General features: G+C 31.3%; 4 protein-coding genes across 4 annotated transcripts; all 4 read right to left on the bottom strand.

The window, feature by feature from the left end:
• Positions 1 to 192: 192 nt before the first annotated feature.
• LOC139493516 (perlucin-like protein) lies at positions 193 to 4,643 on the bottom strand. Its single transcript, XM_071281999.1, has 5 exons — positions 4,486 to 4,643; positions 2,662 to 2,768; positions 1,953 to 2,043; positions 1,007 to 1,247; positions 193 to 312 (listed from the first exon to the last, which is right to left on the bottom strand). Exons 1-5 carry the CDS (start codon positions 4,523 to 4,525, stop codon positions 267 to 269), a joined length of 525 nt encoding a protein of 174 aa, XP_071138100.1. The 5' UTR covers positions 4,526 to 4,643; the 3' UTR covers positions 193 to 266.
• Positions 4,644 to 7,153: 2,510 nt separating this feature from the next.
• Positions 7,154 to 11,963, bottom strand: LOC139493515 (perlucin-like protein). The gene is made up of 5 exons (XM_071281998.1): positions 11,850 to 11,963; positions 10,586 to 10,692; positions 9,664 to 9,754; positions 7,823 to 8,063; positions 7,154 to 7,240 (listed from the first exon to the last, which is right to left on the bottom strand). The coding sequence occupies exons 1-5, from the start codon at positions 11,887 to 11,889 to the stop codon at positions 7,201 to 7,203; spliced, it is 519 nt and encodes a 172-aa protein (XP_071138099.1). The 5' UTR covers positions 11,890 to 11,963; the 3' UTR covers positions 7,154 to 7,200.
• Positions 11,964 to 13,081: 1,118 nt separating this feature from the next.
• Positions 13,082 to 15,899, bottom strand: LOC139492363 (IgGFc-binding protein-like). Its single transcript, XM_071280568.1, has 2 exons — positions 15,793 to 15,899; positions 13,082 to 14,607 (listed from the first exon to the last, which is right to left on the bottom strand). Exon 2 carries the CDS (start codon positions 14,552 to 14,554, stop codon positions 13,382 to 13,384), a length of 1,173 nt encoding a protein of 390 aa, XP_071136669.1. The 5' UTR covers positions 14,555 to 14,607; positions 15,793 to 15,899; the 3' UTR covers positions 13,082 to 13,381.
• Positions 15,900 to 24,482: 8,583 nt separating this feature from the next.
• LOC139492362 (perlucin-like protein) lies at positions 24,483 to 27,377 on the bottom strand. The gene is made up of 5 exons (XM_071280567.1): positions 27,254 to 27,377; positions 26,859 to 26,965; positions 26,361 to 26,451; positions 25,197 to 25,422; positions 24,483 to 24,578 (listed from the first exon to the last, which is right to left on the bottom strand). The coding sequence occupies exons 1-5, from the start codon at positions 27,288 to 27,290 to the stop codon at positions 24,536 to 24,538; spliced, it is 504 nt and encodes a 167-aa protein (XP_071136668.1). The 5' UTR covers positions 27,291 to 27,377; the 3' UTR covers positions 24,483 to 24,535.
• Positions 27,378 to 27,424: the final 47 nt, after the last annotated feature.

Here is a 27,424-nt window from a genome sequence, read left to right as displayed (position 1 = left end):
TTGCGCTTAAAAAAGTACAAACAAAATCTCGAAGACAACTTCAAAAAGGCGCACTATCATAACTGACATAACTAAACACTATCAATCAACGAAGCAAGTGAAAAAAAACCTTCCTTATATTGTTTTGTCCATTTTAAACAATTCTCATATTACATTTTAGAGATTTGTATACTTCCTTTGAAATGATAAATGTTCAGTTACAACAAAAGTTTATTATTATATTGTAAAAGTCAGCTACTTGGTTGTAGTATTTACTGATGACAGCTTTATCTTCTTCCAATAATCTGTGTTGAATTTTGGAAGTCTGAAGCTCTGTAAATCAAAGACAAGTATTTTAATTAACTTTCTGCGAATACAAGTAAATAAATTATTACGCTAACATAAATATAAGCTGAGGTAAAAGTCCATCGAGGTTGAATTAAAAAAAATGCTATATATATTTCAGCAAGTTAAACAATTGGGCCATGGCTAGTCGCATACAGAGCTCTACCAGGTAAAAGGGGTGATACACTTCGAATACATATCATTTATTAAGGTCAAGTTTTGACAATGAATCCTTTTGTGAGATTCCAACACCATTAAGAACTGAATCAGGGAACTTTGAAAATGGACTTTCATGGAATCGATTCTATGAGTCTTGATAACTTTTGTAGGAATTAATAACCGATAATAATTTCAACGTGTCGTTTGTACGACGAATTAAAAAAATATTCACGAAGCAAATCATTTTAGTGTTGATTTTATTTATCTATTGGGTAAACATAGCTATAATTTTTATTCGCAGATGATTCGTAGCTTTTCAGAAGTCTGTCTTTAACTTTGTACCTGTTTGGCTTAAAACTAGTTTGAACTGAGTTTCACTGATGAGTCTTATGTTGACAAAACGCGTAACTGACGTATTAAATTATAATCCTGGTACCTTTGATAACTAACTAGTTATAAGCTATTCATAAATATAGACTGACTGTTATCGGAATTCCGACGACATAGTACATAGTAAACTTACTGTTTCTCACAGATAAAATGAACATTTCTGTCATTACAATCATGATCAGTCCAATACAGGTCATCATCAACCCAGTAATACATCATACAATTCTGATTGTTTGCTATTGTACCGTTAGGTTCTGGTTTTCCTGGTCCCCATTGAGTGTAACCTTTTAGTGGGACACCAGTTTCCAACCAGCGCCATTGTCCTTCAAATGCTTGATCAGATGCTCCAATGTAGAAAGCTTTAATCCGTTCGCCTTTAAAAATAATAACTTACATCTTAGAAAGTAATTCTGTATTTCATCCAAAACTTTCTGGCTTTAGTTACCTTTTGTTTTAACCAGGACTTACTTGGTTTATGGAGTGTCATTTTTTAACTTATTGGTATCCACCGTATCTATTCATTTAACCGACAGTTAAGTAAGACACTTTGTTGTTCATTCGTTTGATGTGTTTTATCATTTGATTTTGCCATTTTATTAGGGACTTTCCGTTATGAATTTTCTTCGGAAATTCAGTATTTTTGTGATTTTTATTTATTTTTTTCGTATGTGAAGTTTATTTGAAAACTGTAATTGCTATAAAAATACGGGTGAATATAGAAATATTGCATCGCTAAATTAAAATGTTACTGTTTTCCACCTCTGGAATAGTATTTACAGGTCATTTTGACTCTAATTTTCATGATGTACGTAGCATACTTCTCGGTTTTATAAGCATATAAAAATTGAAATGATAGATAAGTGTGTATAAATATCAGTTTGATATGTTTTAAAACAAATAATTAAGAAAAGAATAGGTTACACTTTGTAAATACAGCTGTTTCAAAAACCAAGACTCTTTCGGAAACAAATTTACATTTATAGTTAAAAATCATTATCCGCGAAAGGATTTCCTACCGAAAATCTCTTTGTCTTTTTAAACATGAGTGCAACCTACACATTATAATTCTGCAATCTTACCGTCTAATACGCTGACAATCTGTCTAATGAAGGAATGTTTGTCTGCACTGTCATCTGTTGCTAAATAGGCGTTTTGAGCTCGACAACTTTTCTGAATGTTAGAAATAAAAGATATTGCATGAGTATATTTTAAAAGGTCAAGCATTGTTTTTCAGTAGGGTAGGATTTCTATGAATTTCAATGGTCTATTGCTTATGACTGTTAATTATGCTTATAAAGTTACTTCGTAATACATATGTTGTCGTGTGGCTGCATGAAAAAGTACTGCAGAGGAAAGTATCAATCAGTTATGTTTGCTTTTAAATAAGATATTATTTAGTTTCTGAAAGCCTGTTTTTGTTATTTTGTATAAGGACACAAGGGCAAATAGGATAGACAATTAACAGATGTAGCCACCTAGAGCTTGTTCGTTTGGTCGAGAGGATAGTTCTTTAAACATACCGGCATACATTTAAACGCGGTCACATATACATTTGAAACAATAAACAATACACTTAAGCATATATGAAAGACATTAACAAAAGACAACCACTGATTTATAAGATTTTGGTTTTGGTGTTAAATAATGTTGTTTGTCAATTACATCAAATCATATAATTGCACCTAGTCTATATATCAATATATACACAAACGAAATAAGAAATGATTGTCAGTAATAAACATGTATCAGCGGCAACAAACAAACTTCCCATAATTTTCATTTCATTACCTGAGAATCCAACCAGTTTCTTCTGTCATAACTGAAAAATAGACATTCGTTGTTAAATTCTGCCCAGTCTTTAGGACACTTAGACACTGCTGTTACAAGAACTATCCCTGAAAATAATATCAGAAGGTTATAAAAATGTTTTAGCTGCAAGTGTTTTTATTAAAATAGGCAGATACAACATGAGTTCACGGTTTTCTTTAAGAAACATGACATATGCCATATAGGTCAAATGACACTTTTTTGTTTATGATAAAATGTTGTCGTCGTTGTTAAATTGGTGTTGTTAGCTGATGAATCGTATACTCTAAAGGAGGATAGTACAAAAACGTGTGTTGTCGTTATACCATCAATTACGAACTATTTCATTTGTGGTGAATATAGTTATCAAAAGTACTAGAATTATAATTTAGTACGTCAGACGCGCGTTTCATCTACATAAGACTCACCAGTGACACTCATATCAAAATATTTATAAAGCCATACAAGTAAAAAGTTGAAGAGCATTGAGAATCCTGAATTCAAAAATGTTGTGCCAAATACGGCTAAGGTAAATCTACGCCTGGGATAAGAATATCCTTAGTTTTTCGAAAAAATCAAGAAAAAAAAAGAAAGTTTGTTAAACAGGAAATTTATAAAAATAACCACATTATTGATATGAAACGTCCATCAGTAGTGTCGACCCATTGGTGTAAATAGTTATCAAAAGTGAAGTGTAGTAAAGGTATACATGTACGTTCTGTGTTTATCATCGAAACCGTGCAGCTCGAGCAACACAATGCTTTGGTGCTTTATAAATTAGACCTAAATAAAGGATAAAATAACGCAAGTATAGAAATTAATGTGTGTGCATATAAAAATGAACAAAACAAAATAACATGCTGCTACTGTTGACATCTAATGAAATATAGAATAATATATAATTTAATACAAAATGGGGACGAATTTAATATATTTCAATATTTATGTAATATTGTCTCCTTTAATCAAAGGTTCTTAAACGGATTGAATATTTTGATGTTCATGATATCAACATTATTTTATCATTTAGCATTAAATAAATTTGATAAATTGAGATTATCATCTGGTAAACTAGAGTTAACTTTTCTTTAATTAAGGACTTAAGCGTCTTTATTTACTAACATAATTGCAAAAGCGGTTACCCCGGTTTTTTTTATATAAAATTGTATGCTTTACATGATTTGTTCATTGCATGATTTAAACTGATATAAAAACAACAAAACCCAACCCACCCATTAGAATTTTTTTTTCTGTTGTTTGTTGTATATTTTCAGATATTGTGAAAAAAGCGTCGTGGATTTGACAGAATGTGAACTTATTATTTTGCTGAATGGCAGATTTTATCACAGTTGATCATTGGTAGCCCAGTTGCCATTAAGGGAAAAGATTTAATGGTTGCCCTTCATTGTATTTATCTTGAACATTAATGAAATATTGTTGCCGGGTCGATATATAGTTGAACTGTCCTACTAAATTCCTGACAAAACAATGCCAAAATTCAAACCTACTGTTTGTTGTTTTTTTTAATTATGATTATTTTGAAAAAATAATTTGTCTTACATTTTGTCTATAACGAAGGTAATATAGATTCGTTGGAAATATTACGAGAGATTTCATTGAATCTGGGTTATCTTTTATTAGGTATATCGAATTCCTAAATTTACATCTGATGGTTTCTTTCGAATATTTATTTAATAAGGTGCAAACGTGCAATTGTTCAAATTTCCATTAATATTAGTCAATATAATTGAATAATACTATGCATGTTTAATTTGAACGGGTATGTATAGTAAAAATTACTCTTACCGATGAAAATTGTAAATAAACAGAAAATTGCCCTTTCCATATTTGCTGTCTCACACTGATAGATAACTGAGTTCTGGTTTCAAGTTCTCAACTTTGGGTCAGTTAATTGACCTTATGTTAACGTAGGCAGCCATATCTATAAATGTTTCGATTGATACGACACAGTTTTGTTATCATTTTACCTAAGTTGACATTATACATAATAATAATTTATTAGTCAACAATATATGTAATAAATCAGCACAAAATTTCAGACCTAAATGAATATATTCATAAAAGTTCTACATTTTTGTACCATTGTACTCGAGACTGTTAATTTTGCACAACTAAAATGTGTGGCTATGTATATGAATCTCTTAATGTAAGGACTTGAATGCTGCTTCTCTAATATTCCGATCTATCTGAAATTCATATTGTAATATTGGAATTCATAAAATAAGTTACATTCGCTGAAGTATCTTTTGTCTCATAATTCTTTTTCTGTGACTCTGTCGCTACGATCTTTGTCAAAAATATTGACACTTTAAGATCTTTAAACTAAAACATAAACACAAATTTGTGTATCAAATTCAATTTTGCAATAAACAATACTGTTACAGTTATATAATCCGATGCCACTCCTTAGATGAAGAAAATGTCGGAATCCAAATATTTTTTGTGGCCTATAAAGTATCACAGCAATTTGATGTCACCTCCCTAAAACAATTCAGGGTTGTGCAATTTGTTTGCGCCGTTGATTGACTGTACAAACACAATCGGGAATTTCCATTCTATGAAGTCTCATTTTGGCTAAGAATAATTATATAGTCGCTTATTGTGACTGCCAAATAACTGGCAAAATCACAGTATGCTAAGCATGCTAAGGTTGGCCGGAATATGAAGGAAAGTTATTCTTAAATTTGATAAAACAAACAAACATTTTGTTATGATTCTATGCTTATTGCATGATAATTCAAATGTTATTGGAAGGTTAAACTCTTGTAGAAAAAATAAAAGCATTCAGTATTCCAGGCAATTAGGAGGAAATGAAATATATACTTACAACGTAAACAAGAGTTTCCCCGGACCAAATAGTTCATTACACATGTCATCCTATTATTAGTATAATTGCCTAATTTAAAAACAAAACGCATGTCTAAAACTGAAAAATTACAATTCCAATTTCTTGAATTGAGAGATATTGTTATGAAAGTGTATAAGTATTCTTTGAACAATCATATTGTTGTAAAAAGTTTATTACTATGCTTTTAACAATCATATTGTTGTGAAAGTTTATAACTATGTTTTTAAAAATCATATTGCTGTGAAAGTTTATAACTATGCTTATAACAATTATATTGTTGTGAAAGTGTATACGTATCCTTTGTACAATTGTATTGTGTTATTTGGTTAACAAAGTTAAATCTGTCTAAATTTGCAGTCTATATAGGGTGCATTTCTGTAAATACCTATCATCCAATATCCCATAGGAACTCCTTTTGTGTCTAAAACTGTACCACTTTTACTATAAATAAATATATATACTAGAAAGGAAAATTCATATACACTGCTATATTTTTCAAATGTTAAAATATAGGGCTGTGCAGCATATTGTCAATGTTTGTATGCACCGAACTTCTACGAGTTTTAAACTTACACTTAAATTCCCTTATACCCCTACCTGGACTTAAGGGTTCCCACAGATTTCAATTTGACCAAGATGTATATGTATATTTACTGGTAGCATTCCCAAGTTATGTCGCTATGAATTGAAACATAGATATCATATATAGGAACCAGTACGTAAACAGAATTAAGAATCTATGAAAAGTGTTTAGTGTCTACGGAAGGGGGTGTGGTTTGAAAAATAGCTGTATTTACAAATTGCAATCTTTAATGACAAGAGAATGGTAAATATAGTGTATAGCATATTCTTCAACATCAAATGTCATGTTTAAATGTACTTTGAATTACAGAATATGTTGTGTTTCTTCATAAAAAGTTTAGACCTAAACGTTTGATTATTATAATCCTTTTTTTTTCGTACACTTAAATATTGTCTGATTGGATTTAACTGAGCACTTATAAACATAACAGTTGATAAAAGAAGAATGTATCTAAGACACGAATTCCCCCTCTCAATCTTTGCAAATTTAAAAGATGAAAAGAGGCAAATTTCTAGAACGGTATGTGACTCACTGTTAAACTTAAGTTAGAGAGCGGGGAAAAATCAATTTTCCAAGGTGTAAGGGACATTCTCTACAACGGTAAGTGACCCACTGCTCAAATATAACTATTAAATATGTCTATATGACTTGATTCGAAGCATTTTGTATGAGTTTCAAAAAATGTGGAGGATAAGGCAAACTTAGTAAGAGTTATAAAAATAGGACGGGTGGAAAAGCTAAATTGAAGAAGAGTAATGGGAAACACTTTTAAAAATGCAATAGGAGCATAAAAACCCAAGCGTATTTTTAGATGATTGTTCGTGTACGTTATTATCAGTTTGATACAAGTGACGATAAACCAAATTTTCCATTAGAGCAACAGAAAAACCAACACTTACTCCAAATAAAAAACAAACTTTATACCATCATGTGTCTCAAATATACATCACTTGAAACTATTTGTTCATTTAGTTAGATTTTTCCTTTTGCTGTTTGAAGCTTTAATTAAAAGTAACAAGATATTCAATTTGACACCATTTAATGCCTATATGTCCTGGAATAACTTGCTTTATCCGATAATCTGTGTATTATTTTGAAAATCTGTAGCCCTGAAAAAAATGTTTGAAAACTTTAAATACATTTCTGTTATTTAAGATACATTAAAGTGTTAAAAAACCCGGATACCAGGCTCGGTAAATATAATAAGCAACGAAATCGTCTTGGTTAATCAATGTTTTTATAGAAAAAACATTTATAAATGTTTATCAAACCAAAAGTCGTCTTGCTTGAAAATATAATGTTGACGTGTATAGGAACTGAAATGCACGTATTAAATCAAAAAAGAAAGAGCGATATACATTTCATATATGTAAATGTTTTCAATGTTGACGGATATACTTTTTCAAAGACTGCAGATTATGCAACTGTATTCGTAAGAGGTGTACTAAATTGTTCAGGTTTTTAAAAATTTTTTACCTTTTTAAATACTCGCCTATATATTTATAACACAACACAAAGTGCACGACAATAAAGGACCGTATCTTCATTCATGTGAAAGTAAATGTGTAAACGTGAAAATCATCATAAAATTTTACACGAAACAAATATATGTATAGTTGACTCTTCCATTTTAATGGTTTTTTTTCAAGAATGGAAAATCTTGATTATACGATTTTAATTCTGGTACTTACTGTTTTTCACAGATGAAATGAACATGTCTATCAGAACAATCGTGGTCAGTCCAAAACACGTCATCATCAACCCAGTAATACATCAAACAGTTCTGTTTGTTGGCAAGTGTGGCATTATGTTCTGGTTTTCCTGGTCCCCAGGCTGTGTAACCTTTAAGTGGGACACCAGTTTCTAACCAACGCCACTCTCCTTCAAATGCTTGATCTGTTGCTCCAACAAAAAAGTTCTGAATTCTTTCTCCTGAAAGTAATGTTTAATATCTTCCATTAGAATAAGACAGATTCGTATCTTTGTTGACTTTAACTTCGGCAAAAATAAAGAAAAAGAAAGTTTTAACACTGTGGCATATATACAATATAAGGTCAATGCCAGAAAATTTACATACAATTTTGTATGAGGCTGATTAACTGGCGAAGAGTGAAGTTGACTAAATATATGTACCAAATAGTTTTATCAAGGGGTGTAGTTATGTTTAGATATTATATGGATCATATAATGTAGAAGATGTTGTATATGAAATTGTTGTATTATGCATTTATTTTAAAGAACTCATTTAAAACTGATTAGTAGTTTATACATATATATATATATATACATAAAATATTACTAAGTGTGCAACATGTGGAGTAGGATCTGCCTACTCTTCAGAAGCATTCTTTTTTTACCGATGGTTTATTTAATTAGAGATGAATTGGGATTAGATAACAGTCACTTAGACCCCTTTTACACTAGCTTTTTTTAGTTGATCTCATTTCAATCAATCTAAACAAAACAAGTTAGCGTTCACATTATCTTTAATAATAACGATCTCTTTTGTGTTCACACTGCAATCAAAACCGCAATTCATTTAACCTTTTTATTCATAAAACTGTAAACATTGTGTATAAATAAAACTGGTTTATGAAATTGATGTGTTAATACACTGTTACACACACTTGTGGATAAAGTTATTGTTTTTCTTGAATCACATGCTTAATACAAATTTTGATATTGGTGTTATTGCAGTTTTCTTTAATTTCGAAAAAAGAAGAATAACTGTAGCAACGAAGTTACAACATGAATAAATACTGCGGTTCCTGAAAAGAAAAACAAATCAGCATAAGAAAAGAAGACACAGATTTCGCAAATATATTCTACGGCGAAAACATTGAACATGTTTTCAATTGGTTTTGAAATATAGCATTTGTTAAAGATCCAACCTCTGGGATAGTTATGCCGCTATACAAGCGCATACGTTATTTTCGATTAAATCGTACTAGTTTAAACCGATCTATGCGTTCACATTTGATGTAAGATCGGTTTCACTCTAGATCGACTTAAAGTAAACTACCTCTTTATTTGTTTCAGTTATGATCGATTTAAAGCGTTCACATTGGCCCTTCGAGCGATCTTTAATGAATCGGTCTAGGAATTTTCTATCTTATGATATCTGATCATTTGATAAAACGTACAGGAGTAACACGAGGGTATTACATGTTGGGAGAAATCTACGTACCCTCATGGAACGCATGAGATCACTCCCCATCTCCAGGCTTTTGGTTGGGTTCATGTTGGCTAATTGTTAGGTTTTATGTTGTATTTTGTATACTGTTGTTTGTCTTTTGGTCGTGTTTCGTTCATTTGGCTTTGAGTTATCACTTTGTTTACGACTAATGAGTTTAAGTTTTCTTTTTTTATAATTCGTAGTATAGTAAATCTATAGATTGTTTTAGACAAATATTTAGTAATAGAGTAATGTCCTGATGGAAGGCATATATTTAAAACGACCTCTATATGTTTACAAATTTTATTGGGGTTGAGTTACTGTCTTGGTGGTGTGTTATCTACATGTTATATTTACCGTCTAAGACACTGAGAATTTGTCTAATAAAATTGTGTTTTTCTGCATTGTCATCTGTTACCAAATACGCCTGATGAGTTCGACAGTTTTTCTAAACAAAGTAAAAAAATTCGAACAAACAATTTTTATGTAACTATAAACAAGAAGATGTGGTATGATTGCCAATAAGACAACTGTCCACAAGAGACCAAGAAGACACAGACATTAACAAATATAGGTCACCGTACGGCCTTCAACAATGAGCAAAGCCCATACCGCAAACTCAGCTATAAAAGGCCCCGATATGACATTGTAAAACAATTCAAACGAGAAAACTAACGGCCTCATTTAAATAATTAAAAATGAACGAAAAACAAATATGTAACAGATAAACAAACGACAACCAACTAGTTGAATTGTTTCAATAAGGTAACATAGGCATTATTTAAATGAAAAAAATAGAATTGCCTTAAAAAGTGTGCTCTATACTGTTAGTATTTTTAAAACCAAACCTATACCTAACGACATATTATAGTATTCAAATATGACAAAGCAATTACAGTATTTATGCATTAATGATATACATGCAATCTTATAGTTCTATTTAAAGTTATTTGTGTCGGCAAAATAATTCATAGTGTCGGTCATTAAAACGAAACACGAGAAACACTTATGAACCACATCACCAAACGACAAACACTGAATATCAGGCTCTTGACTTGAGATGGATACAAACAAATGCAGCGGGTTTGAACGCTTCGGTAGGTACCAACCTTCAATTTTACCTGAAACAATAGTGAAATGGCTAAACTGAATAAAAAGACATAGTAACACAAACGAGTGAATATACACTGAATGAACACATTTGATCTATGATACAATGTAAATACAAAAGCAATAAACAATTTGCAAAAGAATAGATTTGTTTTAAATAAAAACTTACTTGTGCGTCAACCCAAGTCCTTCTGTCAATACTAAACAGAAAACATTCGCCACGATATTCTGCCCAGTCCTTTGGGCATTTAGAGATACAAGACACAAAAGCTAATCCTGAAAGTAGTTGACATTTAAATTTAAATATTTTTAATAACTCGTTATAAGTATATTGCCGTGGCTCGGTATTTATATATCCCACCGTTGTGTTATTTCACTATTGACTGTATTGCATTCTTATCTCTTATGTTTTTCTCTGTTGACATGTTTGCTTGTTTATAACTATGAGAAGTTTACCACAAATATTGACATTTTTACCTAGTAATATGTGTGTTTGTTCATATAATACATTCAAGTTAGAGGTTTTGCTGGCTTTAAAACAAGATTTAATCCACTATTTTCTACATACAAAAATGCCTGTACCAAGTCAGGAATATGATCGTTCTTTTAGATGTTATTGAGCTTTTGATTTTAAAATTTAACAAAGGACTTTCCGATTCGAATTTTCATTGGAGATTGGTATTATTGTAAATTTACTTTTTCTTTGTATCAATGCTGCTGTCGTTGAATTATCAAGTACCTGACCATAGTATTGCCCAGCATCCCATTTGTCAGCACTAGTACCTTTTCAACGATGTTTATTTTTAATCTAAGGTTTTTTGTTGAACTATAATCAATCAGCAACGATAATACTAACACTTCTTGAATGGTTAACAGGGAATAGACATATGATCATTCGGCGGTACAATCCGTACTGAAAGGACTGTTTGAGTTGATAAATATACTAGGCTCTCTGTATGTCAAAACTATTGGTCTTAACCTACAAATCACTACATAAAAACTATTGATCTATGAACTTTGACCCCACCAAGAAACGGAGGAAAATCGATCTAGAAGTATTGCTCACAAGGCTTGCATTTCACAAGATATATCTTCCTAAGTAAATACTATTAAAATCAAAATTGAAAACTAAACTTTATCAAATATACTTATTTATTTGAGAGATCTATTGTATACGCAAAAGTGCAGTTATGTTCCACAACAACAGTTGGCATTCAGGAAGATCACGAATTCATTAAAGCGAATGAAGTTTCTTATATAGGACAGAATGTATTTTTTACTAATCCAAATATGGTGTCCTTTGTATTTTTTCCTGCAAAACAATTCACTAACATTAAATATTGAGCATATAAAAATATAACCGCAACCTTAATGTCTTAATGTGATTCTGCGTGATAGAAAAAAATCTCACGAAGGATAAATGCTACTCTTACCGATAACAAATGTAAACAAACATAGAATCATCTTATCCATGGTGATTATATCAATCCTAATATATAATCTTTGAATATATAATCATTCAGGTCATGGCTTGTATTGGAATCTTCTAGACAATCTATTAACCTGATTTTCAAATGAGATAAGGCATGTTTATGTAATTTGCATGCATGTATTGTCCCAGACAAAATATTAATGACAGTATCGTCATGTACCGTCTTTAAAAATTACGAAATTTTTGCACGTAGCAACTCAAATTTTAGTTGTTCGTTTGAATGACAATGTCTTTTCTATATATGATGAGTTTATTTACAACCACGGGGTCGATGCCACTGCTGATGGAGATTTATTTCACCGAGGGTATCACAAGCCCATTAGTTAGCACTTATGTGTTGATCTGAATTATCATTGATCTGTTATTAATAATAAATTAACTGTTAACAAAACTTTGAATTTTTGAAATACTAATGTTTTTCTACCTCAGGAATAGATTACCTTAACTGTATTTGGCAAAACTTTTAGGAATTTTTGGTCCTCAATGCTCTTCAACTTCGAACTTTATTTGGCCTTTTGATTCGAGCGTCTCTGATGAGTCTTTTGAAGACGAAACTCGCGTCTGACGTAAATATAAAATTTTAATCCTGGTATCTTTGATGAGTTTATTATCATACACAATGATCATCTATGGCAGATGCATGTATAATACATCCAAAGGTTGTGAGCATCATTTTGGACTCGTCTTTGTCTAATGAATAAAATAATTAAAATTTCTATCGGTTTACAGTGATACTACATTACAATTGATTGCAGAAGACCCTATAAACGCTAACGTTATTTGATTGAAATTTTAAAAGATGAAATCTACAAATTGGTAATGTTTCGATGCAGCTGTATGTTTCAATACACATACAATAGACAGAAATTATTCATCAAAGTTTGATAATTTTTTAATGAACAACACCCAATGACTTGCAGCGTAAATCTAACATTTTAAATCGAAAGGGAGCTCAAGTCCAAAGATAAAAACAATTCACAAAAGTTTCATGTAAATTCATTTAGGAGTTTTTGTATAAGACTTATTGGGTTATTGTCTGACATGTTGTTGACAGACGAACGAATCTGCAGACGAACGTACGGACGTAAACGGTATATCATAATACGTCTAGTAATAGGGAGTTTATGAATATAATACAACACAATTGCAGAATATATTTTACAAATCTTATCAAATCTTAACATAATTATAGTAATTATCTAGTAAGTCTGAGTTAAATGACAAGCAAATACACAGAAAAGGTCACATAGTACTGTAAATGTCAGTAAATTGAGTGAATATACTGTGTATGCCATTGTTTCAAGGTTTTAACATTTTATTATGTAGTCCACTGTCATGTAGAAAGAAAGAGCGAATTTGTCACACGGTCTCAATTACATGTAGTAATTCATTAACATCTGAGAGTTCACTTGGTATATTAAGTAAATGAAAGCACTACACATGTGTTTTCATTGCTATTTCTGTAGAATACCACTACACATGTGTTTTCATTGCTAATCCTGCAGGATATCCGTAACCATCATACCAGGCATTCCCATACACCCACAATCCGAAAAATGTACCTTTCAAATGGGTGAACTTGTGCCTACCACTTTTTACTCTTATTGAGAAAGTACTAAAAATCATTGACTCTGATATTATTGATTGGCGATCGAATAAATCATTTGTGACTGACATGTCATCAAGAACGAAGCCATCGGTATCTACCGTCTCGACAACAACACTTAGAAAGCTTGTAAAACCCTCAGGTACAACAAATAAATATTCATTTAAAAACTGATTGGTTCCATGTATGGTCATCATGAATGAATTTGAGCGAGTGCTTGCTTCTTCATGAGGAAACACGATTACCATTATATCATCTGAAGCCGATACACTTGAACTATCAGTATAACTGAAATCATGAAATTGCCTCGCTTGTAATTCTACTTCAATAAGATGTTCACCAAGTTTAATTTTAACAATGGTGAAATTTACAGCCAATATCCGAACAGTACATGTATGGCGTGTTACTATTTTTGGTATTACAGAGAATTTATCGAGTTGATTTATTGGTAAAACCATTTCAATGAATGGATTGCATCCTCCTATGTTTATTATGTAACTGCAAACATTTCCACTAATTAAAAGAAATCGTTTGTTTGCAGTGACCAATGTTCCTGTTAGGTCAGATGAATGTGAAAGTTGAAAGGTTTCGTGTTTTTGAAGTACAATTTGTATTGTATCTTTGTTTTTGTACGTTACTTTGTGAAAAACCAACGAGCCGGACTTCATTTTCAGATTTATCTGAATTTTAGTATCCGATTCCAAAGGTGAAAAAACCGAAAAACCTCTTAATTTGGAAACGGTAAATGAGGGAACGATGTAGGATTTTGCCGCATAGTGTACTGGGAAAGCCAAAAATCCTTCACTGTTGTCATCCCAGTCGTTCTGAATAAAACCGTACATTGACATTGGAACTTCAGAGCTAACTTCAATTCCGGCTGTATTGTAACCATCACGTGTTACTAGATTTGTCTCTGGATAATAGTATGGTTCTGAAATATGGATGAATGTTGATGAATGTATTCGTGATTTAGAATAATAGACCCAAATCAACGTTGAATTGTCAGTTGCGATTAACACTTTAGATCTTAAGCTTGGCATGCCACTACTATACTGCTCTGGAATCACCAAAAGAAACTGGGTTCCTTTATGTTCTGGAATAATTATAATAACCAATTTGGAATAGCAAAATATTAATATGATAATTCCTATTAATTGATATTCATAATACGTTAGCTTTTATTTACTTATTTACCATTATACGTTGTTTTACTGTACTTTACTTTACGGTGCATTAGCTACGAGATATATAAAAAATATCAAATATGATTTTTTTTCTTGTACAATCATTAATGAAAGTGACAAAGTGAAATAATATATCTCTTTTAGCAGCCAGTATGGTTCAATTTCTCAAAAAGCTAAGAAATATTGATGATTAATTATTCACTTGCAAGTGAATTATTCGACGTCATTGAATCCGTATTCATTTGAACATCAATTTAACCCCTTAGCTGGTGATGGATACCACATGCATTGTGCGAGTTCAATAATTTAAAGGAAAAGAATGTGATTATTAAAAGTGAAATAAAGGTTAATGATTTGATTGACTGATTCGATCCACAAAACAAATCATTCTTATACAGGTAAAAACGATTATTAACATATAGATTTAATCTATAATACGAAATTTAACAGACCTAGAAAATCCAAATGAGTGAGTCTGAATTCTATTTATATCTTTATTTATGTTTATATCGCTTATATGGCAATCGGAGGTATTCGGAGGTTAACTCGGCAGTTAATTAGATGGTGTCTAGACTAAAACATACTCGAAACAAAGCTTCATATTTTTGAGCCCATGTCTGGTATATTGTTTATTTTAGACTTTAGATTTTTCATTATTTGGATAAATGTTTTACATTGTTATCAATCGAATTTGAGTCAAATCGATGAACATGAATTTGACAGTCCCTTTAAGTAGTAGATCAATATGTCCGGAGCCATCAGTAATTTTTTAAAGCCATGTCTATTTTTGACCGATTTCTGCATTCCATAGTTCAATATGTACTTAAAAAGCAGGAACTTTTCACACAGGAATGCATTGCACGTTTACAATGATTCTAACTCATACCGGATATGATTGATATGCATAACCGCATTTATTATCCTGTGTTAAGTGTATGTGCCATGATTATATTTTCCTGTTAAGATATTGTTTATGGTAATATTTACAAACAATATTGCAAATGTAATTCCAGGAATATTGCAAGCTAACACATGGTCATATTTGGCTATTTTGATTTGTTGCATAGTCTGTTCAGTACTAGATTTATATTTACCTGTCAACTGACATTTATTTCCAAAGTATTGCGAACTACATTGACAAAGGGTGTTGTTACCAAATACAATACACACACCTCCATTTAAGCAGCTTGTTTTCTCACATTTTCCTTAAACCAAAAAAAAAAAAAAAAGAAGAAAAATATTGATATAATTAGTTTAAAACACCACAAATTAAGATTTCAAATATATTAAAATTTATCTGCAACAGGTATAAACAGAGAAATGTTTATCGAAAGTATATCGTATTACATGATGGAGGTAATTTGTTTAGCGAAATATTGCACGAATAGAATATAAAAAATATAAAAAATATTGTTTAACACTTATTAGCGTGTACATAAGTTTAAATAGTGAGTACATAAATACACCACGCCTAGATAGATTAAATGATAATTGTTGCTATATTTAGACATGTAGAGGTTAGGGTTTTAACAGAGACTGCATATATATGTTTCTAAAAAGTACAGTAGTGTGCAATATCAACTGATACAATTCTAAAATGTAATTTGACAACTGATAAGTAATAACAGTGTGACTTCGTTCTTATGAATTCCAAAATGAATTTCACCGAGCAATTCAAAATGGTATAATTCTTAATTTCAAAAGCTTGATAATAAGCATTGTGTTGTATTTGATTCTACTACAACACAGCCTAACTGCAATTTATACCAATTATACAAAGTACATATGAAGTTGGTTTCATTTTTTTCTAAACATAACCACTTAAATTAAAAAAAAAAAAAAAAAGGAAAACAAACCCTCACAATCGTGTTTTTATCAAATGCATAACTTTTTTACCGGTTATAATGACTGTAGGCTCAGTAACAGTTTGGACTATCTTGTTTGCATTTGTGGTGGTACTATCTTTGCACTCATTTTCATTACAGCACATGATTGCTTTAGACACCTAGAATTGATAATTTGAAAAGTTTAAGGTTACTTGTATCTCAAAGTGGAGCACACTCAACATCTGTAGGCTAAATCTTATTAATCAGTTTATCTGAAATATTGTAAAAATGAAATAATATATTGTCAAAAAATACAAGTCAAAACTGTATTGCCCAAATAAACGAATTACTGCCTCATAATTCTTGTAAACTCTTTCCCAATTACGAACATATCTGTTATCGGTAATACTAGCCAGGTTCAGAGCTTTTGTAAAACTGCCTTTTTTGCCATGATGTGAATCATATTTGAAAAATTCCGTAGATCTGTTAGAAACATTCAACCTAAATCGCTTTCCTTTTGCAGTAAAATAATAAACTTTTTTTTTCTCTATCATTTACAAAAGTTTTCCTAATCAATTCTATTCTTAAATAAAGATTGAATAAATTTGATCAACTTTGCTTGAAAAAAGAAAGGCTGACTAATGTACATACAAATATCCTGTTTTAGGAAGGGATATAATAAATACTCTGATAAACAATAATTTATCTGAAACATATCTATCACGAAGATGATTGATTGTTTGTTTGACATAATCTTTATTGTGTTTGAAGGATGTGTTTTCAACATATAATCAGCTGTCCTATGAAAACCAACTGTGCCGCTCTTGATGTATTTTTTTTCCATTCGAGAGTACTTTATACAGAACCTTTACTAAAAAAATGAAAAGATCCTAGCAATATCCTTAAACTTCACGTTCCTATATATGTACATTCATTCGCTAAATGCATGTAACATTGATTTACAAAGTAGACAAATCAAGATAAAAAAAAAGCGGAAATGTAGTGAACCTCAAAAGAAGCGAGACTGGGTTGATCAACATGATACTAAAATGTCTTACTGGTGATGTCATATATCTCATCGAACTCCAAATAAATGAAATAAAAAACAAGACTCTATAACGAAAAAGATAATTTCAGTTTTTTAATTGTTAAAATTACATTTCTATATCATAGCAATATTCTAACAGCGCTTGAAGTATACATCTTTCAGTTGATACGATATTATGGGCTTTCCTTCTCTAACAGGATTACATTAAAACAGCATTGCTGCTTGAAAAGAAGCCATTTAACCATTATAATTATTAATCAAGTTGAAGTGTTCCCTTTGTAAGTTTCACGACCGCTATGTTGCGATGGTCGAACGTTGTTGTTTATCTTGTCCTAGACGACTACGGATATGTCCCCATTGTTCTAGACGTTTTCCTGTCTTTTTGCCTTGATTATGACATCACGGAATGAGACTTATATCAACGAATATGTAATTACTGGGTGTCTCGTATGTAGCGGGGTATATTTACCCATATGGATCAAATGATATCCCCATGGTTTTTATCTTGGGTTTTTACTGCTTAGTCTTTCTGTAGTGTTTGGATAAATTGCCTTTCTTTGTCGTTTATTTTTTCTATTATGTCATGAATGAGAAAGGAGAGATATTTCCTATAATCTGATTTTACCGTATTTAAAAATATTAATAAGGAGATGGGGTATTAAATGTCTAGACAACATAAAACATTTTTGGATCCGAATCGAATCAGTAAGCTAAAAACCAGACTTTCTAGCGATCATGCAATTTAATATGACCGTTTTAGAACTTAATATTAGTATATATTTTAGACACTTTTTCTTTGGATTAAAAGTAATGGTGGTATAGCCATAATAACACCTTACATAATCAAGTTTTATCGATCGAGATATGTCATACCAATTACATAACATGTACCTGAAAGTTTGAACAGTCCCTGCAGTTGATCTGTTTCGTTTTGTTTACACAGTCAACGTCGAGCGTTGTATTGGGTGCAAACGTTGTGTGTTTGAGAGAATCTGTCCCTAAATTAAATTACAAAAACATGTAAACGTGGTATTGGCTGAGGTCTATAAATCGACAAGCATTGAGTTGTTGAATATGATAAATAAACTTTCTGAAAATAGTTGCGCACAGTAAAATGACTCCGCCATAAGTGATAAATAATAACATTGCATGTATGTTAAGTCATTATACGTTATTTGGCTAACAACAATATCGCGGTATACTGAATGTAATCTACAATTTAAAAAGAAATGTATCGATCATGATGACACGAGCGTCCACAATAAAGTGCACATATAAATAAAAGAAAAAAAACCCAGTAGTAATCGTTTCATGAACCTAGCATAACATGTAATTATAAGCATTGCTTGCTTCGTTTAGCAATTTTATAAGGCTTTAAAGCGTTGACCGTGCGAAAAAATGTTTGGAATGAAGTGCTCCCGCGCTTCATTACAAAATGTATTTTGGTCAACGTGGTCAATCTTTTCAATATATTTAAGGATGCTTATATATAAGCAATCTGGAATTCAGGAAAAAGATTATTTCACCAGGTGGTAATAAACATATGTTGGATAAGATGTTTGAAGTCATATGAAACGAGTGACTGGTTAACAAAAATGTTTATCCAACTATTGAACCAATGTGTGTGTATATCATAAACTTATTCTTCTGTGCACGTTTTTATCATTTTTTTTATGCAAAAATATCGTATAATCGTCATTTTCCCCTCTTTGTCTGTTATGAAGTGAACAAATATTTTTAAGCCGTAGTTTGCCGATTGTCACCTTATAGTAAACAACAAACAAAGAAGCATGGATAATGAACACGTGTATAACATGTACAATCAGATAAAAGTTTTTTTTCAGTGACAGATTCATGCGTATTGCGATCACCGGATCTTTACGAGAGAGTCACGCTAAGGTCACTTTGAATACGGAACATATGTCGGCGATTTGCTTCCTGGAAGCAAGCAATTAGAAAAAGTAAACTTCTTCAAAATGTTGACAAATTCAATAATTTTCTTCAAAAAAAGTTTATGAAGACAACTATCCATTTTGTAATAAAAACATATGCCTCATTTTTTAAATTTGAGTTTTCATATGACTTTAAGTATGATAGTTAATCAAATACAACAAATATGCTATGTGACTCTTCATACGCTTAACAAAATATTAAACCGTTAATTTTTAAATAATAATTTATACCTTTGTTGTCCTTTGTACTGTGACTAAACAACCAAACAACTGATATTATGGAGATAACTATACTACTAGTCACAACCAGAGCAACTTTCTTTCTATTGCTAGAAATGAAGTAACACTTCTGGTCTCCTCTAACAGGCAATTCCAGTTTTTCTTCATTGTTTGTTTCTATCTCAGAGTAATAATGTGCTTCTGGTTCAATTGATTAATTTGCTTTCATTGAACTTGTGTCCGTTTTATTCCTGCATTTTTTTGTAAGTTGAACACTACCGAAGTCGTTTTCATAATGCATCATTATGCTACAGTATTTCGGAAATAATTGTTATACTGAATAAGTTGTAAACTTTAGGCAAGTTTTGTATAGTCCAAGGAAGAGGAAATATTTAATAATTTTTCGATTTTAGTCGATATATAGAATTATATACATATATAGATGTGTGTATGGGAGCGGCACATAAATATGATAGAGAAATGGTTATTCATACTTTAATCGAAATGATAATGATACATGAAGGATATTTGATGCTAAAGTTCAAAATAGTTGCATGTTCATGGATGAAATCTTTTTTAGACAGACCGATTTAAAGAAAATTGATAAAAAACGTAGTGAACCAAGTATTAAGTAATTGTTTTTTTCTACAGGAAAACACATTATTTTAAACATTATGTAAATTGTATTTAAAGTTTCAAAAATTGAAATTGATTTGGCAAATGTGTTTTTGAGATGCATATTTATGAAAATACCTAGGTTTTTTGGGTCACATTTGTTTTCCATTGCCTAGGAGAAAAACAGTAGTTAAACTAAAAGAAAATGGTGAAAATGTTGGAAGCGATTAAGTTGATGTGTGATTTTTTTTGTTTTTCTTGTTTGTTCATGAAAATAGATTGGATTGTAAACTGCACTCGTTACGCACTATTCATTTTTTGTATCTGATATGGAAAGCTTTAAATATATGGTCTAGCACTTAAGAATCGTAGGTTGTTAAGTGTAACATGTGAAAGCGATTTCCGAATCTTTTCGTTTGGCAGCACTAATATTATATACGCTGAGCGTGAAACTTTTCGGTACATATTACTCATCCCCTGTGATTAGAAATAATTCAATATTTGGTCTAGAACTAGAAAACAAGTGAGTTGTAGCGTGCAAACGATGTTTACATGTGTCACTCCTTGTTTGGATTATTTGAATTTTTGAAATAACTAATACTTAAAAAAAAAATGCTATCTGATGCATTATTTCGCGTGTAATTTGTTGATTTATATTGATGGCATGTGTTTTTTTCAAAAGAAGTCGATGTGGTTTGATGTAATTAATCTATCATTAAATCGAATGTAAATATGTAGGACGTCTGTAAATATAAACAATGCATTTTCCCATATAAATTCCGATTATGAATTCAACTATGCCACTTTAATTTGAAGTTTCGTAAAAGGAATATCCTAGAATAGAAAACTCATATGTAATACTATTGTTTAAAAATGTTAAACTATAGGGCTGTGGGACTTATATTAAAAACAATTTGCACGAGCGTTTAAGAGTTAAAACTGATTCTTTAATCCTGTAGTACACTTCAATTCACTTTGGGTCTCAATCAGAATTCAATTTTGCCATTATATATGTGTATTTAAACCGGTAACATAAAGATCATATCTGGGAACCAGTGGGTAAACTATACAAAACATCTATGAATATTATACATCTCCCCAAAAGAGGTGTGGTTTGTGAAACAAATTCATTAAAAAGGACGTATACAACTCCAGTTTAATATTTTTCTTTTTTCTTCTTGGTGTCGTGTAAACTAAATATTGTTTGAATAAGTTTTGTGTTTTTATAAATATACGTATTATACGTTTAAGTGAAAACTAATTATTCAACTTTCAATAAATGATATATGACAATTACTTCTTCCAATCAGCAACATCTAGGACAAATTCTATAAACACTTAAAAAAGAATAAACATTTATTTTAAGTATTGCTATAATCATCAGCATGGTTTGATTATTTAATTATCATGAACGCAAATATACTCAATTTTCTTTTCACTGCACCTGCAAAGCCTGTCGACAATTGCAAAATCAAAATTATAATCTGGCATGAACAAAAGTGTTATAAGTATAGTTCATTATTGTTTGCATACGGTCCAGAATCTGTTAATTAAAGTTCAGAATTCGTTAAGTATTGTCCAGACCTTGTATAGGAGGGTTCATCGTTTATAGAAGAAGGTCGAGACTTGGTTGAGTAGGGTTCATACATTTTCAAAAAAGGTTCAAAATTGTTCAAATAGGCATCAGACTTGGTCAAGTAAGACTAATACTTGGTTGAATAGGGAACTACAAGTAAGAATAACAATGATGGCAACTATGAGTTGAATAAACACAAAAATATGCGTTAGTTCAATATATTGCAACTTGCATTTCAAATATCATTCCATGAAGCCAATCTTGGCTATTATCGTTTTATAGTAGGACGAATTAGCCACAAAAACCAATCAGTTGATGCGAGATTATTATACCTTACGTAGCTACCATTTATATTGGATAATATGATTATAATCGTTTATGCTTCTTTCGATAGATAACACAAAAAGGAGTCACGTACATGTATATATAATATAATATCAGAGGCAACATCCATTTCTTGATTTCTAATTTATTATATAGATAAAGGATACTACAGATACAGTTAAGTCGGCCTCACATCTTGACCTACATCTAGAAATTGACAAGGAGGGTCGGTAGAAAACAAAACTTTACGACAAAAGAGATGATTTCAGCTTTTCAATTGTGAACTTTCCATTTCTAAGTAGCAACATTCCAGCAGCACCTGCATACGGGGTATATATTTCCCAATTGATACGATATTCCCGTGCTTGTATTTCCTATCATGATTTTCTTGATAGAGGGTTGCTGCTCACAAGGAAGCTATAAAACCAAGAGTTCCAAATGGTGAAGTTGAAATCATCCCTTCGTAAATTTTACGGACGCCATCACGAGTTGGTTGACCGTTATGGAATAACCGTTTCACAAATGATGTCGGATATGTTCCTTACGTCGTTACTACAATCCCCTTCCCTTTCATGAATGTGACCTACCGAATTAGACTATTTACCGGATTTGTTATCACATAAGCAACACGACGGGTGCCACATGTGGAGTAGGATCTGCTTACTCTTCCGGAGCACCTGAGATCACCCCTAGTTTTTGGTGGGGTTCGTGTTGTTTTTTCTTTAGTTTTCTATGTTGTGTCATGTGTAGTATTGTTTGTCTGTTTGTCTTTTTCATTTTTAGCCATGGCGTTGTTAGTTTATTTTCGATTTATGAGTTTGACTGTCCCTTTGGTATCTTTCTTCCCTCTTTTATGTGTTGTTTGAATATGTCACAAAAAATAAAGTGCTTGGTATCATCATATACATCTGTCTTTAATTTGAAATGTTAAAAGTGGTAATGATCTATCCTTTGTATGAATATTGATCAATAGATTCAGGCATGTACAAGTTCATTCTTAACCCTTCCCGATCTTTAAACACTCATCGATCACCTGAACCACTCTCGACTGAGTATGAACAATACTTCATAAAGCGGAATCATCCTCCTCGCCTTTGCCTATACTCGAACCTTATTCAACTAAGTACTGTTCCTACTCGACCAATGCTGGAGCCTTTTGGACCAATTGTAACAATTTTTGAACAGGTATGACCCTACTCAACGAAATCTGACTTTCTTCTTTTAATTCTGAACCCTCCTCGACAAGGTCTGAACAATACCTAACGAAATCTGAACTTAAAATGAAAGGTTCTGGACCGTATGCAGACAATAATTAACTATACTTGTAAGGATTTTTATCATACCAGACTTTACGTTTATTTACAGACGATAAGGCTTGCTAGTACAGTGAAAAGAGAAATTGAATATAATTGCCTTCATAATAATGAAATAATAAAATCATGATAATGATTATAGCAATGATTATAATTATAAAGGTTTTTCTTTGTAAGTGTTTAGAATTTGTTCTAGATTTTGTTGCTGGTTGGGAAAAGTACATTTTGCAACTGTCATATATCATTTATTGATAGTTGAATCATTAGTTTTTACTTAAACGTATTAAAAACACAAAACGTATTCCAATATCTGTTAGTTTACATGACACCAAGAATAAAAAATAAAAAAATACTATGCTGGAGTTGTATACATCCAAACTATTTGGATGTAATATATATTTAAAAAAATAAAAGGCATGATTGATGGTGGCGAAATCTTGCACATAGACTATAAATCATAATGATGTGACTACATGTACACATATAAGCTGATTGTTGTCATCTTTTCAAAATCATGATAAAATTATTACATCCATTTATAAGTGAATCAGAAACTATGTACGACAAATGCTGGTTATACGTCAGTGAAAGAGTAACTAAGCGATTTTAAAATACGTGTTTGGGGTGATAAATATACGAAAAACACATTCAGAGAAAACCAGTCATATATGAAGAGAATTGCACCTATTTGCCCGTTAAAGATCTTAATCAAGCGACAAGTTGTAAGTTGTAGGAAGGTTTAATTCCTGATATTGCACAGTATTGACCCTTTCGAGTTACAGTCTCTCCTTTGCACGTTTAATCCTTGTGTCATATTTTTTTAAGGTTTTCTTTTTCTGAAAATCATGTTATAGTTTCCACTGGTCTGTAAGTAACTAACAATCATTCAGTAAATAAATTAAACATATTAATACCATGCCAAACACATAATTTATTGAAAACGTAAGATCACGGCTCTGTACTTCTATCTACCAATGATCTGTGTGTTATTTCTAAAATCAATTGCTCTGAAATATAAATAACTGCATTTTAGTTTGAGATATAAAAATTATTGTGTTAAATAATGTTTGATACATATCAGTCGATTTGTTTTTGTGATCCCCCAATTTCTGTGAGGTAGCATTACATTAACAGAGAAGTAGTAACGCATCAGAATGCTCATATCCAAACATTTGAAAGCTATGGGTGTTCTTGCTTTACCTTATCAGGAACGCTCAAACCTAAATGTAAAAATACGAAGCAACGTTAGGAGCCAAATGATCAAAAGGGACATAAAAGAATATCTAATTTAATCTGATGTCAACTTTTCACGAGAAGTTGTATAAACTGTGAAATAAACAATACTTAAAAATCCAAGCCAGTAGCCTGTGGCCTTTATTTTATTAGTCTTGTAGTTTTATAATTTTAGTTTATGTATATATTTCGGAGTCCATTATCACTAAACTAGTACATATTTTTGTTTAGAGGCCAACTAAAGCACGCCTTCGGGTGCGGGATTTTTTCGCTGAATTAATTACCCTTTAATGACCTTCGGCTGTTTTCTGCTCTTCGTTCGGGTTGTTGTCTCTTTGACACATTCCCCGTTTCCATTCTCGATTTTAATGCTTATCAAAATCCGAACTTACTGTTTTTCGCATATATAATGACGTCGTTGATTACAATCCTCGTCAACCCAAACAGCTTCGTTATTCTCCCAGCTAAATTTCATACAATTATGGCCGTCCTCGCCTTGAGGCATGCCTGAGCCCCATGCAGTAAAGGACGAGACTGGGAAGCCAGTTTCCATCCATCTCCATGTACCCTCAAAGGCAAAATCATCGGAACCCAAATAAAATCCATCTATGTTAAAAGCTATCGGAGAAAAAAGCCTTTTTTAAAGGATATTAATAAAATCATATGTAGCAATTTTTTTTATACATTTTGTTGAATATTTGAGAATTATTCATCCCGTTCTATGTTGTCAAAATCTTTAAAAGAGGGACGAAAGATACCAGAGGGGATGGTCAAATAATCCGATTCTTCTTAAAAAAAACCACCCAACAATACACCAACATTATATCAAACAAAGCAATCAGAACTGAAAGATTTAAGTATAATAAGCTAAGGTTTACCAACACATGGATAGAATAACCTGTTACAATAAGATGAGTATAATGTTTTCAAATTGGAAATAATTTGAACAAAAGACAAATTTAAGCTAAATAATGGAATTATGAATGCCGTATATAATTCCTTTTAAATTTAAGCAATTCCCTCCATCTCTTATTTTCAATTGGTATTTTTTTTTCGGTATTCTATAAATGAATTGTTGAGATTTTTTAGCATCGATAGATTTTGTTCTCTCTAACCGATATGGTAGGTACAGAGTGAATGCGTAAACGGATTTCCCCTTTCTATCTGTATTTGTATAAATGTAGTTTCATCTATTTCTTGTTTGTTATACTTTTGCTTTCTACCAAAAATATAGTGATAAAAATACTGAAGAAAATTCTGAAAGCATATTATAAGCAACATAATGACAAAATCAAACTCTCAAACACAGCAAACGAATTGATAACAACTGTCGTATTCCTGACTGTGTGGAAAATCGTGGATTAAACCTGATTTAATAGCTAGCAAAACCTCTCACGTGTATCACAGTAGCATAAAATTCAATTATATAACCAACAATGTGTTAAGAAAACAAACGGCTTGAACACAATGAACTCCCACGCAAAACAATATGGTATTAGGTTGACATAAAGGTTGGTTTTAATTGAATGTTTTACAGATGATTTTTTCAGTCTTACTTTTAAGGGCACTCATCACTTGTCGCATGAAGTTATGTTTGTCAGGATTGTCATCTGATGCCAAGTATGCTCCTCTGCTTCTGCAATCTCTCTATTAGAAATAAATTACAATAATAAATACTGTCGCAAAATACATTGTGATCAAATATGAGTCTAGTGCCATATGAAATTGACAGACATCAACGTGAATTTTGTTTATTGGAATGTTTATTTCAAAAACTAAACATGCTTAAGGAACATCTGTGTATAAATTGAAATTGTTGCTTTCAGAATAAAACATTGAAAACTTAATTAATGTTTGAGAATCAGTTATAATGTCTGGGAAACAAATTTCCGCATCAATGTAAAAGCAAACCAATACTTAAGCATTAAAAGATACGTGAATGGTGATACCAGCATGGGTATCAAGTGATATGATAGGTTGACAGAAGTGTAAGTTGTTTGCACTTTGCTTATATTAAAAAGTCAAACATTTATTATTGATATTTGTATCATTACCTGAGCATCGATCCAGCTTCTGCCATCTTTAGCGAAGAACAAACATTCACCTTTAAACTCTGCCCAATCTAAAGGACACAGATTTTTTGGTTGTACTACACCGAAAGCTAATGAAATAAAGAATAATGATTAATTATACAAAAATTCAAAGATAACCGATATATGTATGTAAAAAATTGTTTAGACAATGTTATTCGTTTGTGATAATGTCTAACCTTAAAATGGATCTTGCTTCTGATGTTGCATGTTAAATCGAAGAGTATTACAATCTCTGGATGATTAAAAATTAAGCTTCTAACCCTTTGGATGAATACTGTATATTTAACCCATTGAGTGTATATATAATGTAAGTGTACAATAAAAATAAAAAATATAGTCTTTTCTGCAATACTAACCAACCACCAATAGTGTAAACAAAGAAATTCCATACATAGTCTGCGGCTTATCAAATTACTCTTAAATGAATTTTGAACTTTATCTGTACTTCGCTATACTTGTCTAACGTGTCAGACTTTCTAATCTTTAGAAGTTTGCTTTGTTGTTCTATCATTATTCAACAGATTTGA

Source organism: Mytilus edulis, chromosome 10 (assembly GCF_963676685.1).
Source record: "Mytilus edulis chromosome 10, xbMytEdul2.2, whole genome shotgun sequence".
Classification (NCBI taxonomy): Eukaryota; Metazoa; Mollusca; class Bivalvia; order Mytilida; family Mytilidae; genus Mytilus; species Mytilus edulis.
The sequence above is the reverse complement of the archived record's forward strand: the minus strand, read 5'-3'. Positions and strand labels throughout refer to the sequence as shown.